Source organism: Rhinolophus hipposideros (genome assembly GCF_964194185.1).
Source record: "Rhinolophus hipposideros genome assembly, chromosome: 15".
Lineage (NCBI taxonomy): Eukaryota > Metazoa > Chordata > Mammalia > Chiroptera > Rhinolophidae > Rhinolophus > Rhinolophus hipposideros.
The window spans coordinates 48,565,681-48,581,477 of record NC_138061.1 but is presented as its reverse complement, the minus strand read 5'-3'; the positions used below and the strand labels follow the sequence as shown (position 1 = coordinate 48,581,477).

Below are 15,797 nucleotides of genomic sequence, written 5' to 3'. Positions count from 1 at the left end.
CAAGTCACTGCTGTGGGTAGGGCACAGAAGGCTCCAGCAGGGGAAGTTCCTGCTCCCCTAATCCCCTGTGTCTCAGAGAAGCTGCTGGCCCTGGCAGGAGGGGAAAGGCCTCCAAGAAGCTCTGGTTGGATAAGGGGAGAGAGGAGATTCCAGATCATAAGCAGGCCCAGGGGAGACTCCAGGGCCACCTCAAAATGAGGAAGAACCTTCTAGTTGTTGTCTAGTAGTAGGCAATAGGTAGCTTGCAGTCATGCCAGAATTCCACAGAGCGTGGCAGAGGAGGCCAAAGAGGAGAGTGGGGCATCAGGAGACCTGGAGAGCAAACTCAAAGGCCCCTCCCCCACAGGATCTAAGGACGTTCGCATGTGGACAGCTTTTACTCTAGAATCCATGCTGATGTTCTCCCCTGAGGCTCATAAAGAGGGCCCCAAAGGGAAAATGGGGAGAATAAGGGTGCCGCACAACCTCATTTCTTTTCCATTTCTCTTAAGTGCTTAGTGGGCGGGGGAAGAGGGAAAAGAGAAAGAATGAGAGAGGTGGGGAGGGGAAAGCTTGTGCTGGGGCCACAAATGGCACTGCTATAGAATCCAGGCTTCTCTAGAGTCCCCAGTTCCCCTTCCAAATCTCTATGGCTACTCTCCCTTCCCCTCCTCTGTGCACAGGGCCCCCTCCCCACCAGCATAGGCCTTAAATAGCAAAATCCTAGCAAGGGGCTCCTCGTGGCTGTGTGACCTGTGGCTATGTCACTTCCCCTCTCTAGGTCCATCTGTACAATGTGGAGGGAGTGGACCAGGTATGTAAAGGCCACTTCATCTCTAACATTCAATGACAAGAGCTATCTCATTCCCTCCCTATTCTATGCCCTGATCACTCACAGCTGGGGGAGGGGTCGGCCACCCTCCCGCCTCTGCCCCCTGCTTCCCAGAGCCCACACGCCCGCTTTCTCCACAGCTCCATGGCCACCCGTGCACTCCTCTTGGACGTCATCCTCCTGCTGTTACCCACACCCACCCCTGCCCCCTGCTACACTGCTGCACGCTCCGAGTGCCGACGTGTTCGCAAGTTCGTGCCGGGCTCAGGGCTGGCAGGGGAGGGTGTGGATGTGACCAGTCTCAAGCGCTCAGGCTATTTCCTAGTGGACACACTGCGCTACCTGAGGCCGGACGGCACCTGCACCCTCTGCCGCAATGCCCTGCAAGGGGGTGTCCTCCAGCGCTTGCCCCTGGCACTTACTGACTGGCGTGCCCACGGCTCAGGCTGCCAGCGTCACGTGGTCAGTGCCAAAGCCAGCTCCACGGAGGCCGTGGCTGGGCAGGCGGCCAGCAGCATCCGCAATGACTGGCGTGTGGGGCTGGAAGTAAATCCCCATCCCAGCACCAGTCAGCGTGTAGCAGTGGCCGGCTCGCACTCCAAGGTAGCCGACTTTGCAGCCGATAAAACCCACCAGGACAAATACAGCTTCAATACTGACGTGGTGGAGTGTCGTTTCTACCGGTAAGCACTGGGGGCGGGGGCAGAGGGATGTTGAAAAAGGGGGTCTTGAACTCAGGGTGGTCTGGAAGCTGTGGAATGGCAGCATGGGGTTGCAGAGGCTGCTTCGATCCAAGGAAACTTCAGTCCTGGTTCTCACACACCAGGTGGTCCAGGGCCCTATGGCCCTGATCTCGAGCCCATAGAGCGAACAGGTGGAGGGAAGCGAGCCAGGGTGTGCTGAGAGCCCGTCATGGTACTTTCAGGCGTACTGATTGCCCAACCCCCTCTTTCCTGGGCATTGCCAGTCTTCTGTGGGCAGGAGACCTGGCTGCGTCCTTCCCATCCCTGGGCCTCTTTCATCCATTCAGCCACTATTCGTGCCTGCCTTGTCAAGCTCTGTGCTGGGAATTAGTCCTACAGTGTGGAGCAAGAGTAATCATGCCCCTAGCCCTCAAGGTTGCCCACCTGAGAAATGCATGGTCTCCATGACCTGCCCTGATTTCTCACACTGGGAGGCCACGTTTCCTCCACAGGGAGACAGGGCGCTTCCTGCCTGCATGACCAGAGCTGTCAGGGGCCCACATATACGGGTCCAATCCAGGAGACAGACAGACGAAAGCCACAGGAGTAGGTTCCAAAGCTGGAGGGATACCACCAGTTCAGAATCATCGCTTTTATAATTAGAAAGTGAAAAGGAGAGAAAAAACTTTATTTTAAAAAGGAAAAGCAAAAATGCCTATCCAAAGGAGCTAGGTCACTGAGGGGCTACAGACCGAGTAGGTTTCCTGGGTTTAGCTCCTAGTTCTGCCGGTTCCATGTGACGTTGGGCAATCTTGAGGGAGTTATGGAGTAAGGGAAAGATCACTCACCGCTGGGCCCACTGATGTTTTTACTCTCCCCCACAGTTTTCACCTGGTACACTCTCCCCCACTGAACCCCGATTTCAAGAGGGCCCTCAGGGACCTGCCCCCCCACTTCAACACCTCCACAGAGCCCTACTACTTCAGGCTCATCAGCAACTACGGCACTCACTTTATCCGCTCCATGGAGCTTGGCGGCCGGATCTCGGTCCTCACCGCCCTGCGCACCTGTGAGCTGGCCTTGGCAGGGCTCACAACGGACGAAGTAGCAGACTGCCTGGAGGTGGAGGCTGAGGTCAGCATAGGCAGCCTCGCCAGCTCCTCATCTCAACTCAAGGCCTGTGAGGAGAAGAAGAAGCAGCACAAGATGGGGACTTCCTTCCACCAGGCCTACAGGGAACGCTATTCCGAAGTGGTAGGCGGCCATCACACCTCCACGCACGACCTGCTGTTTGGGAACCACGCTGGGCCCGAGCAGTTCTCAAGCTGGGTAGCCTCACTGCAGGCCAGCCCCGGCCTGGTGGACTATACCCTGGAGCCTCTGCATGTGCTCTTGGAGAGCCAGGACCCACGGCAGGAGGCCCTGAGGCTGGCCGTGAGCAAGTATGTGACACACAGGGCACGCTGGAGGGACTGCAGCCGACCCTGCCCCCCGGGGCAGCAGAAGAGCCCCCGTGACCCCTGTCAGTGTATGTGCCACAGCTCAGCGGTCACCAACCAGGACTGCTGTCCCCAGCAGAGGGGCCTGGCCCATCTGGAGGTTATGAACTTCCAGGCAGAAGGTCTGTGGGGAGACACAATCACTTCCACGGACGCGTATTTGAAGGTCTTCTTTGCAGGCCAGGAGCGGAGGACAGGTACAGTGTGGAACAATAACAATCCCCGGTGGATGACACGACTGGATTTTGGGGATGTGCTCCTGCCCACAGCGGGGCCCCTGAGAGTGCAGGTCTGGGATGCAGACTCTGGTTGGGACGATGACCTCCTTGGCACCTGTGACAGGGCTGCGGTGTCTGGCTTACATAAGGTGCACTGCAACCTGGATCATGGTCACCTGCACTTCTCCTACCATGCTAAATGCTTGCCTCACCTGACTGGGAAAACCTGCCTGGAGTACGCCCCCCAAGGGCTTCCGGGGGCGCCTCCAGGAAACCGGAGTGGAGCGGTGTGGTGAACACAGTAGGCCTTGAGAGGACCAGTATGCCCACACTGAAGGAGTTCTCACAGAGGTAGCCAGGGCCTAGCTATCTTCATATCCCCATTAGACAGATGGAAAACTGAGGCTTTTTTCTAATGAGGCGGCTGAATTTATAGGCCAGCCCTGAATCTCTTCATCCAAACTGCCTTGGTTCTCAGCTATTCTTGAGCCCAGGGAATGAGCTGGAACTGAATCATGATGTCCCGTCACGGCTACACAGGCCTCAGCTGAGCTCAGGAGCTGGGCAGAAGGCCAGGAGGCCGTTCCCAGCCTCCTGGGACGCTTGGTGTCATTTAAGACCCTCCCTTGCAGCCCCTTCTAGCATGGTAAATTCATCGTACTAGATCTTTCTGCCCCCAGTTGCTCTGTTTGCTCTGTCTTCTTCGCCCACCAAGTTTTGCCCCTCAGATAAACTAAGGGCTATCGTGCGTCTCTCATTGTGTACACACCCTGACAGAGGGCCAATAAATGTGTTGTGATGGTGACTACAATGGTGCTTGTTGTGGCAGAGGAGAGGCTGGGCCCAAATACAGCCCTGGAAATAAACTGCTCCTCGAGTGACCCTATAGAACAGGACAGGTGGTTCACCCCAGGGGCAGGAAGGCAATAGAAATAAACCACTTTTGTTGGAAATGGGGGGACCCAAAATATTTTACTTTGCTCATAAACCTCTGATTCAAGAACCATAAATTCGGTGATAAATGGCAACGGACATTCAGCTCCCAGCTAGGGGACAACGGATAGTGGGGACAATGGTGGACTGAAGGCCACATGCCTTACCTACAGAAATCCAAGCTTGACTTCTGGCAATTCATTTCACCTTGTAAAAATAAACCGATGTGGGAAGACATGGTACAAGCTGAAGAGAAAACGTATGTGGGCCGTAATCTGAAGCAACCGGTTTGGAAACTGACTTAACAGAACCTATTGGCAGGCTGCACAGCTCTCCCCGGTCCCGCAATTTAAGGGAAGAGGGCAGTGGTTCCCACAAGTGGTGACGGAGGGTCTCCTAGCCTTGGCATGCAGCAAACACCAGAGCCTTGGGGTCTGATATAAAATTCAGGGCGGCCTCCGAGATGTCGTGGGTCTTGGATGTGCAGGACTGTTGTCAGGGGCTCAGCATAGCCCTCCGGACTCAAAGTAAGCCCCATGAGGTTGGTATGGACCTCTAGGCTCAAGAGTCCTGAAGTAATATTACATGGACCTTGACTCCCCAAGTGGGGCGAAAGCACCAGCTGAACCCTAAAAGCCAGCTTGAAACCACCATTCTTACACATTTCCGTTCACAGCCACACACACAAACAAGAGCACAAAAGAAATCTTGAAACGTCACCCTGGCTGCGGCACTAACTGGAAATAAACATGGGTGGGGGCTCTATCATCCGGGGAAAGCAGGGGCAGTGCAGGCTTGGCTAAGAGGACAGCTCCGGCAAGAGGTGGGACCCACATGGTCCCTCTGCTCTGTGGGCCTTGGTTTCTCCAAAAGGACAATTTATTATTATTATTTATTTTTTACGCCCTTCTCAGAACTGTTTGGAAGGAGGCCATGAGCCTTTCTAGAAGGTCCGTGCTATGGAAGGGGTCCTAAAAGGTCATCTCCTTTCCAGATGACTGAAAGTAAAACCTTTCCAGTTTTACTTATAGGAAAAGTGAGGCCCTTTGGGGGAAGGAATTTAAGTGTGGTTATAGCAGTCAATGGCAGAGCAAGGTCTCTTCAAGTCCTGGGCACTCAACTCCAAGCACGGCTTTGGAGAGGCCAGTAGGACTCCAAAAGTGGGCTCTTGGGAGAAAAGATGGGCTATGACCAAGGAGAAGGAATGACCCACACTTGATGAGGGGCCGCTATGGAGCCCTCAGCCCAAACACAAGACCCAACATGACATTCTTCTTTTCACTCCATGTGGACATTGGGATACTTACTCACACCTGAGGCCCCTGGTTTGTTTGGGAAATTCCCCACTTTATCAGATATCTCCCATTGGCCCTCCAGGGCTTGCCTTCACTCTGCTCGCCCTGCACTGGCCCAGGACCCTGACCTGTCTGAGCATGGGCAGGAGATTCCTGGGGGGTGGGGAGGAGAGAGAGCAGAGATTAGGCATTTCCTCCCCTCTGTGTCTGTCAGTGAGGTGACCCTGGGCTGGCTGTGTCCCTGTTCCTCTCCCGGGGAACTCTGTGTGGTTCTTTCTTTCTTTCTGGATTCCAGCCCCCTCCCCTCAACCTTCAGACCTAAGGGTGGCAACAGCTCTGCCATTGTTCATTTTGAGTTATTTCACTCCCCCTTGTGCCACCCTACAGCCCCTACTCTTTTGTAAATAAGCCCTTCATAGACAAGCCCCCTCAAATTATTATAATTTGAATACGCCATTGGCTTCTGCTATGGTCTGATTGTTGGTATCCCCCCAAAATTCCTATGTTAAAATCACAGTCCCCAAATGGATGGTAGTAGGAGTTGTGGCCATTGAGAAGTGACTGTGGGATGACTGCCCCTATAAAAGAAGCCCTGGAGAGACCCGTCACCCCTTCCACCATGGAGGACACAGCAAGAAGGCACCATCTATGAACCAGAAAGTGGGCCCACTGAATCTGTCGGTACCTTCATCTTGGACTTCCAGCCTCCAGAAATAGGAGGAATAACTCTGTTTTCTGTAAGCCACTCAGTCCTCTACAGTTTATAGCAGCCTGAATGGACTCAGGCAGCTTCCTACTGGGACCCTGAAAACACCTCATCTATGAGTCCTGGTGGGAAGCAGACCAACCTCCTCAACCCAGGAGCTGAAAATGCCCAATTCTCGCTTCCCCAACCTCTCTTGTAACTAGGAAAGTACATATGGCCAGGTCTGCTTGCTGGTCGGATGTACCTGCCGCAGGTGTGGGGTCCCTTCAGAAGCAGACACTCTGACCAGGAGCTGAGTGCACGTAATTTATGTGGGAGGTGATCCCAGGAAACTCCAGTAGGGAAGAGGGGAAGGGGACCAGGGAAGGGAGGGTGGCCCATGATAGGCACATTATCCGTCAAGTCACCACTGTGGGCAGCCAGAGCCCATGAAGGGCTCGGACCTCAGAGATTTTAAAGCTGGGCATGGAAGGATCTGGGGATCGATACATGATCTGCCCTTGTTCATTGGTTTCTTTTTCTACTTATTTCATCCAGACTTGGCTTCTATTGCTGACAGCGACACATGCTGGTTAATGACACATTCCATTGTCTTTTCTGTCACTGCTTCAACAACACCATGCCCTTTTCCAATTATAGTCCCACCGCACCCTTGTGGGCCCACGTAGTTAGAACCACCACTCAACGACCCCCAGCGCCTCTCTTCTCCTCCCTAAGGACCAGGAGCACAGAAAAGCAGGGAGCAGTCATGGTTCCATTACGCCACAGACTGAGCACCCTTGTCTCCTTCCAAACACACTTCATGCTGTGAGCCAGTGGGCGGCGGGCGGTGAGCAGGCCTGCAGAGCCTCTGTCCTCACAAGGGCCGTGTGTGACAGGACACAGATGTGGGCATGGCGGAATATATGAGGAGTGAGGTGACATTCAGGGTAGGGGTAGGGTAGGGCGTTCGACTGGACTGCTTTTCTCTCATTTTCACACACCCACTCACTTGGGGCTGGCGCTAACGGCAGCCCGGTTTTGTTTTTTAAGCGGTTGCCCCAGTATCTTCATCTCCCTCCAAACATACTTCGTGGTCTGTGGGCGGTGCCCCCAGCTGCCCCGGGGGCTGTGTCAGTGTCTTTGACATGTGTGAGCCGAGGAGGACCTGAGAAAGGAGCAGCAGTGTGGGGATGAGGCAGGGCCCTGGGGAGGTGCAGGAGCCCCTTGCAGCTGTGAGAGTCTGTGAGTCCTCTACAGTGTCCCTCATTCCCTCATATCTGTCACCAGAACAGCCATGTCTGCATCCTGACATTGTCCCCTTCTGCCCATAACCGCACCCTCTCCAGCCGGGGTCATAAACACCCCTTGCTTGGACCAGTCTTCCTGTGCCTTGTCACTGATCCCCAGGCTCCTGTCTGCTCCTCCCTGCCTCTCCACCCCACAGCCACAGTGGTGCTAACCTGTGTCCCCTTGGGTCCCGCTCCAAGCCAGCCCCGGCATCTCTGCCTGAGGGCCCACGACGCAGCCCCCTCTATCTGCCCCATTGAAAGACCACAGTGCTGGGGAAGTGTCTATGCCCCACCCAGCCCAGAAAAGCCTTCAGTGGCCAATGGAGGGGGTGTGTAAATACTCCAGCTCCCTCCCCTCAGGGGAAGCAACTCTAAAGGATAATACTATTCTGGCTCCCGGAGTTCCGGTGAAGCTCCAGTACTCACCGTGTATACTTGCTTGACAACACAAGCTTCTTGGCTGTCTCCCTTCCCTGTCTCAATTCCCCACTCCCCTACTGGTATTTTCTGGAATCACCTCCCACATAAACTACCTGCCCAGGAATCCCTGTCTCCCGGTCTGCCTCAGGGGAAACCAGCTAAAAAGCACATTTCACCACATGGTTGCCTTGCTTAAATCCTTCATTAGTTCCTTGTGACTCTTGGGCTAAAGCTCAAACCTCCTAATGTGACACACATGCTGGTCCTGCTCTCAACTCTGTCACCACTCAGTAAACCCCATCTCACCAAGCTTATTGCTTCCTCTGTTAGCCATGCTCTCTCTAGCCCTTCACACACGCTGCTGCCTCTTTCTGGAACTTTTCTCCTCTATCCTAAGTCCTCCTCAGGTTTCAGGCTGCAGCTTCACACATGGCTTTCGCCAGGAAGCCTTCACTGACTTCCAGGTCTAGGGCATGGCCTCCTGTGCCATTCCTGTGGTTCTCATTATTTCCCAAGGGCCAAGGCATTTCTGTCTTAGTCATAGTTAAATCAATTAGTCCAGCACCTGGCATAAGTTTGATACTTGAAAAATATCGGATGGATGATTAGATGGGTGGATGAATGAATGCATGAAGTCCACCAAAGAATCTTCCAGCCTCTGCTCACACTCTCCTAGAGGCAGAGAGTCCATTACCTCCAGAGGCACCTGCTCTACATATGGAAGATTCTAACCATGAGCCGTTGTGTTACACAGAAAACTGCCTCCTTCTGTAACGTCCAGCCCTGGCTGTGGCTCAGGGATTCTGTGTATGTAAATCTCTGGTCCCATCTCCGACTTGCTTGGGCAGAGGCACCCCTGGGCTGATTCCAGCACAGGCAGCCGCTGCCCCTCACTCCTCCTGTGTAAGGGCCCCAGAGGGGCCACACACTGCCCTGGTGGAGGTGGAAGTGGGACTGGGCCGGCCCCCTCCTCTCCATTACTGACCACAGAAACGAGACCCTCTCATAGAAGGTGAGGGAAGCCTCTTGACTCCTTCCTACTCAGACCTCTTATTTCTCAATGGACCCACTCACGCACTGAGTCAGTCCAGCTGGGGCAGCTTTCTCTGGCCACAGCTGATGCTCGTGTGGCCTCGGCAGGTTGTGACCCCAGAAGCACCAGACCCACCATCTTAACCTGCTCCTGGAATTCTGCCCCCACCCTCCTCTTCTGCCTGATGAGGTCCTTTCCTGTCAAGACTTCCACAGCCCAGGCAGCCACACACACAGGCAGGGAAGACAATGTCTGCCTGGCTTTCCACTATTCAGGAGCGGGCGTAAGTCTGGTGCAGCGGAGACCAGAGTCACAGGTGAGATTCTCATGGGGTGGTTAAGGTTAGTATTGCACAGAAAGACATCAACACCCCTCCCAGACAGAACCCTCAAGAGCAGTCAAGGACGGAAGCCCAATCCACAAATGAAATGGCCCAACCACACCTTTACCCCAGGCTAGCCATGGAGACCTCTCATGTGAAACTTGACTTTGATGTGAGACTGAGCCCCAACCTCAATCAGTTCTCTCAGCACCTTGTAATCACATAAAATTCCCCCTGCAGACCCCAGGGCCGCCAGCTGTGAAACGAGGGGCTAGAACAATGATTTCTGCATCACCTTCCAGCTCAGAGAGGCTAGGCCCGGATTCCACAAGCTGTCAAATGCCTGGCACTCAGTGGGCATGGCCAAATGGACCCGGCAGTTCCGTCACCGAGAATCTGCTCAGTGGGCGTATCCCAGGAGCACCATTTTCCTGATGCTTGAAGAAGCCCCTCTCCATTTGCCTTTCTCTTCCCAAAGGCCCAGATACGCAATCCTGGAGGCCAGAACCAGAACAGCTGTTGCTGTTTTGCAGGGTATAATCGGAATTTGTTTACTGTGGGGCTCCAACTGCACTTCTGGGCTCACAGTTCATCTCCACAACAGCTGGGTCCTGGTTTCATTTCAAAAAGGCAGTGACATCAGCTTGCTGGCAAGACACTGACTTTCCCCCCTGGGAAACCCAAATTCCCAGTAAGACTCACCAGTCATACACTGAGGCTGGCTTCCAGGTGAATATCTTTGTCTCCTATTCCTCTTTGTTCACAGGAATCGTCACCTTTACGACTGGGACTTCCACCCAACGTCTTCTACCCGTGGAAGGCAGTAATTAATTAGGACATCGTTTCTACCCACCCCGCTCCCTCTCAGTGGTAACGTGGGACGTCACGTGATTTCATTTGGTAAAGCATTTTTCCAAGTGGGAGTAATTGAGAGAGACCTTCCTCCCATTCCTCGTCTCTTCACTTCCATGGTTTCCTCTCACTAACACCACAAAGGAAGTACTCAGAAATAACACTTCTTGAGCGCTTTCTGCAGTGTTTTAAGGACGGCACCTGTACGAGTGCATTTCATCTTCCCAGCAACCCTGTGCGGTGGAGGCACTCATGCCCATTTCAGAAATGAGGCATCGCAGACAACTGAGGGCCTTCCCACCTTGGTTCTGAACCTTGTCCACCTGCCCCGCTGTCTGACCCCTGAAGGTCGAGGGTGTACTGTGCACTGTTTGTCCACCATAGTCCTCGCAACCATCTTCCACACAATCCCTGTGGTGGCTGACAAGGCCCCACTGTGGGGGATGCTCTCAGGGGAGCCTTCCCATGGCCCCCTGCCACTCACTTTAAAAAGGTGATAAAATATACACGGCATAGTACTGTCATGGTAACCATTTGTGGGTGTACCGTTCAGTGACATTAAATACGTTCACGTTGTGTAATCATCATCCCTGACATTTTTTTATCGCCTCCAACAAAAACTCTGTGTCCTTTACACCACAACTTCCCTGCCATCAGCCTCTGGTAAGGTCTATTCTATTTTCCATCCTTACAAAGGTGCCTGTTCTAGATACCTCACATAAGTGGAATCAGACAATATTTATCTTTGGGGTCTGGCTTCTTTCACTTAGCATAATGTTTTCAAGGTCCATCCAAGGTGTAGAGTGTGTCAGGACTTCCTTCCTTTTGTGGCTGCATTATATTCCATGGTAAGTATATACCATTTTGCTTACCCGTTCATCCATTGATAGACATTTGGGTTGTTTCCACCTTTTGGCTATTGTGAATAATGCTGCTATGAACATTGGTATCTGGTTGAGTCCCTGCTTTCATTTATTTTTTAGATACATCGCTAGGAGTGGAATTGCTAGGTCATGTGATAGTTCTGTTTAACCTTTTGAGAAATCATCACACTGTCTGCACAGCCTGCCCTAGCTTCTTAGCTAGCTTCTCTGCCTTGGCCTTCCTGTACCCACCTTCCCACCTGCCAAATCAGGATTTCAACATGGATCCAGCTCAGCTCTTCAGCATTGGAGAGACCATCTTCACACTCATGGTTGGGCCATGGTGACTTCAAGCCTCCAGGCACCAAGGACCCAGCCCTACCCACCTCTCTGCCCTCCTCTTAGAGATACCTCTCCAGCAGTGATCACCAACCAGTGGGGATGTGGAATGGGAAGAAAGCTTAATGGGTGGGCACCTGTTACTGGCCTCAGGGGTTCTCTTGCCTGGTACACTATCTCATTCTGTCTTATTCATCGCTGTCTCCATAGTCTCTAGCACAGGCTGAGCCTGGCATATACTGTTTCCCCGAAAATAAGACCTAGCCGGACAATCAGCTCTAATGCGTCTTTTGGAGTAAAAACTAATATAAAACCCGGTATTATATTATATTACGTTATACTACATTACATTATATTATACCCGGTCTTGTATTAGAGTAAAATAAGACCAGAGCTTATATTAATTTTTACTCCAAAAGACACTTTAGCGCTGATTGTCCGGCTAGGTCTTATTTTCGGGGAAACATGGTAGGAGGTGCTAATAAACATTGTTGAACGAATGAATGAATGTTAACATGTATTACACACACACACACAGGACTATGAGTTCATTGAGGGTAGAGGGCCATGGCCTGAATAGCGTTCCCACCCAGCCTGCTCTAAAAGGGAAATCACAAACAAGAAAACATTTGTTGGACCAAAGTGAATTAATAATTTGCTTGAGGGGGTGGGGCGGGCAATGAGACGGAGAGAGAATGAGCACTGGAGCCCGGCTCCTGAGAAAGGTGGCTAAGAAGTGCTGAGGCTGAGCTGGAGGGAAAGCTCCTGGCTCTTCCCTCCTCACTTTCCTCTTGCCCAGGAGCAGCCGCCCACGACTCCTCCCCCTGCCCCAGAAAGGCCAACTGCACCCCAACTCTTCCCCTTTTACCTGGAAACAATTTGAGACCGACAGCATGGGAGCCCGTATGTTTGGAGGAAGGGACTTCTGCCCAGAGCCAGCCTTGGTGCCCCTGCCCTCAGGCAGAGGCGTAGAAGAGGCACAAACTCTTAATGAGTGTCAGGGTGAGGATGGGACTTCGCTCTATGAACCATTTCTTAAGTGCCGACTGTGGGATAGGCCCTGTATAAATATGCATTCTTTCGTTTAATTCTCCTAAGAGCCCCACTTTACAGATGAGGGAACAGGCTAAGAAAGGTTTGAGAACTTGCCCAAAGTACTCCAGTTGCTTAGTGCTGGGAAAAGTGAGATGTGAACCAGGGGTTCTGCTGCCAATGTCCCGGGTATGTGTCCCCCTACTGCTCCCCGCCCACACCCTCCTCCCCAATCTGTCTTCCCTCCTTGTCCACCCTTCAGCTACCGCAGGCCTGAGGTGGTGCCCAAGCGCCCAAGTCACTCCTCTCCTTCCAGCCAGGGCAGAGGGCTCTCCTTAGGGCCCTTCTTCTCTTAGGGCTTCCCACTCCCTCCACCCTGGTCCAGTTTTTTTTGTCAGCATTTGGAAATGACTCCCACAAGTTGCACATAGCTTTCCAGAGGCTAAAATGAGGGGTACACTTGGTTCCCCTCCCTGGGGCACTCCGAACCACACCCCAGCTCCCATGCCCATCCTCTGAGCCAGAAGAAGGTGGGAAAAGCTGGATTGGGAATTCCAGGCAGCGTGAAAGAAAAGGAGGGTACATGAGTCTACTGAGCGCCGTTCTGTGCCACTGCGGGCTGAGCACACTGACCCTCCTCTCTGTCATTCTAACCCATCAGCTGGCAGGTAAGGAGCCCACAGGCACAACAGGAGAGGAGCTTGCCCAGACTGGCCCAGAAGGCCCTAACACTTAGCAGAGCAGCCCCTCCTTTCCCTTCCCAAGGGCCCCGGCCTCCCCTAGGAGGCCAACAGCTGCTGGAGATAGCTCAGGGGAGGGGCCCCCGCCCGGCCCTTAAACAGCAAGCCAGGCAGAGGAGAAATAGAAAAGCCTGTGTTTAAGCTGGAGTCACTGCCTAAACATCGGCATCTGTTCATGATTTCAAAAACAAAACAAAAATACGGTGTGCTGAGCCAATTCCCAGGGCACACGAGATGGCAGGGAATTCTATAACTTTGTTAAGAACCCAAACTGCTTTCAAGTCCTTTGGAAACCATTTAAATGTGCTTATTAAGCAAACTGTGCAAATTAGTTTGTAAACCACGAGTAACCCCTCCGCGATTCTTATCTGCTCCTTTCAGCAGGTGCCACAGAGACCTCAGCTGGGTCCTACGGTAGCTTATTCTTGGCTATCTTCGGTAGTGTATGTGAAAATAATACTAGGGCTTTCCTTAAAAAACGTCAATGATTTAGCTGTTCTGGTCATTTTTTCCCTAATTATGTCCCCCAACTATTTCTGAAAAGCATTTGTTTATTGTCTTTGTTGCATCAACAAAACTGGGCAAAAGGACCCTAATTGGTACCATCTGGAGTGAACAGCACCTCAAGCCTTTCCCAAAACACATGTGTGTGATGGTTACGCCCATACTTGCTAAGTGACCTCGAGCAAATGGCTTCCCCTGTGAATCCCCAGTTCTTCATGTGTTACTTGGCCCTTCGAGGTCTGACAATTAAGTTCGAGAACTTGTTGCAACAATGTTGTAACTTTTTTGATATCAGGGGGATTATTCATTATGAATTTATACCAACTGGACAAACAGTTAACCAAGTTTACTATTTGGAAGTGCTGAAAAGGCTGCAGGAAAAAGTTAGACGACCTGGACTTTTCGCCAACAATACATGGCTCTTGCATCACGACAAGGCACCAGCTCACATGGCAGTGAGTTTTTAGCCAGTAAGCGAATAACTGTGTTGGAACACCCTCCCTACACACCTGCTCTGGCCCCCAATGATGTCTTTCTTTACCTGAAGATAAAGGAAATATTGAAAGGAAGACATTTGATGACATTCAAGACATCAAGGGTAACACGATGACAGCTCTGATGGCCATTCCAGAAAAAGTTCCAAAATTGCTTTGCAGGGTGGACTAGGCGCTGGCATCAGTGCATAGCTTCCCAAGGGGAGGACTTGGAAGGTGACCGTAGTGATATTCAGCAATGAGGTATGCAGCACTTTTTCTAGGATGAGTTTGCAAACTGAATTGTCTGACCCTCAGGGGTTCAGATCACATGTGCACCCATGTGTGGGACAAAACCTAACGTGGAAGCACCTACAAACATGTTGGCTCAGCAGCACTGAAAAGGGGCCCTGCCCCTGGATGGACTCCTCTCCTGACTCAGATCCCACAGACCGCTGGGGAATTCTGCCCATGCTCAAACAGGGTGTTCAGGGCAGGAGAACATCATCAACTCCATTTTAGAGAGGAAGAAACAGAGGCTGGGAGGGCTGAAGGAATTTGTCAGGCACATGTTAGATGCTCAATAGTATCTGTTCCTTCAAGAAATACAGAGACTCTCCTGTGAGTGGAGTCCCAGGGACAGAAGAAAGCCCCCCTCCGCAGCCTGCGGCTCTGGTCTGCTGCTCTCACCTTCCCACCAAGAGACCTGCTCCTGCAGGGACCAACTTTCTTCCTCGGCAAACCTTCCCTGGAAAGTGTCTGTATACAGCCGGGATCCTGCCTGTCCGCAACTGAGCAGAGAGTGGGCCCAGCAGGGAGAATGACAGCCAGTGCACTGATGGGGGAACCCCAGGCAGGAGGGACAATGGTCTGTCGGTCTGTTGGTCTGTCGGAATGCAACAGCCTAGGGCAGAAGGGAGGGGTGGAGGGACCCAGACCACCCAAAGGGAATGGGGTCATCTTGCATGGCCACAGCCCCTCCACCTGTGTTTTCATAGACCCCATAACCCTCCGTCCCCCACAATCTGAGATTCATTGCACGGGTCATATACCCAACCCAGGTCTGCCCTGACACACACACACACACACACACACACACACACACACACACACACACAGGCCTTCCCTTCCAACGGGGTAGGAGGCAGCAGGTGACTTTGGCCATTCAGAGTCTACATTCTTCAGATTTTCTCCCAAAACCCTTAGGAGAAAATTTAGCTAAACAGACATTGACATATCCTCTCCTCATGAAACACACTTGAGTTTATTTCCATCTTGCAAGCCCAGGAAGTGACCACTGGACCACCCGCATCTGCCTTGGTGGAAATGCCACACGGGGATCCAACAAAACCCACCCCCGGCCACCCAGCAGGCGCCTTTAGGGAGAACTCTGCAGGTTCCTGACACGAGCCCTAAGCAGCTGCTTCTCCAGGTAGCACAAGGCTTCCAGAGACAGGTCCACATGGACATTTTCAGCTGCAGGCAAAGTGAGCAAAATAAGGACAAGTGTGGCATGTGTTGGAGCGACTGCGTCTAATTCGAAGGCCTATCACTTTTTCCCCCCAGAGAATTTGTCCTTCTTGATTTGGAGGGCTTAAAACATCCTTTTATGATATGATAGTGTTATGATGGTGGTTAATTTCTTTTTAATGGTCTTACTTTGCAAAAATTTGCATCCTAATAGTCTTTTGAAAATTCTGTTTATCTCTGCAATCAAAATGTTTGGGGACCCACTAGAGAACACAAAAGGGAGGCTCCCCACCCACTTTGAGGGGGTCACAGTTTTTGTATTTGCTTTGAGAG

The 15,797-nt window shown here is 52.2% G+C and overlaps 1 protein-coding gene across 1 annotated transcript; it reads left to right on the top strand.

Moving 5' to 3' along the window:
* Positions 1 to 955: 955 nt before the first annotated feature.
* PRF1 (perforin 1) lies at positions 956 to 3,507 on the top strand (the record flags this gene model as incomplete). The annotated part of the gene is made up of 2 exons (XM_081074318.1): positions 956 to 1,494; positions 2,379 to 3,507. 2 exons carry the CDS (start codon positions 956 to 958, stop codon positions 3,505 to 3,507), a joined length of 1,668 nt encoding a protein of 555 aa, XP_080930444.1.
* Positions 3,508 to 15,797: the final 12,290 nt, after the last annotated feature.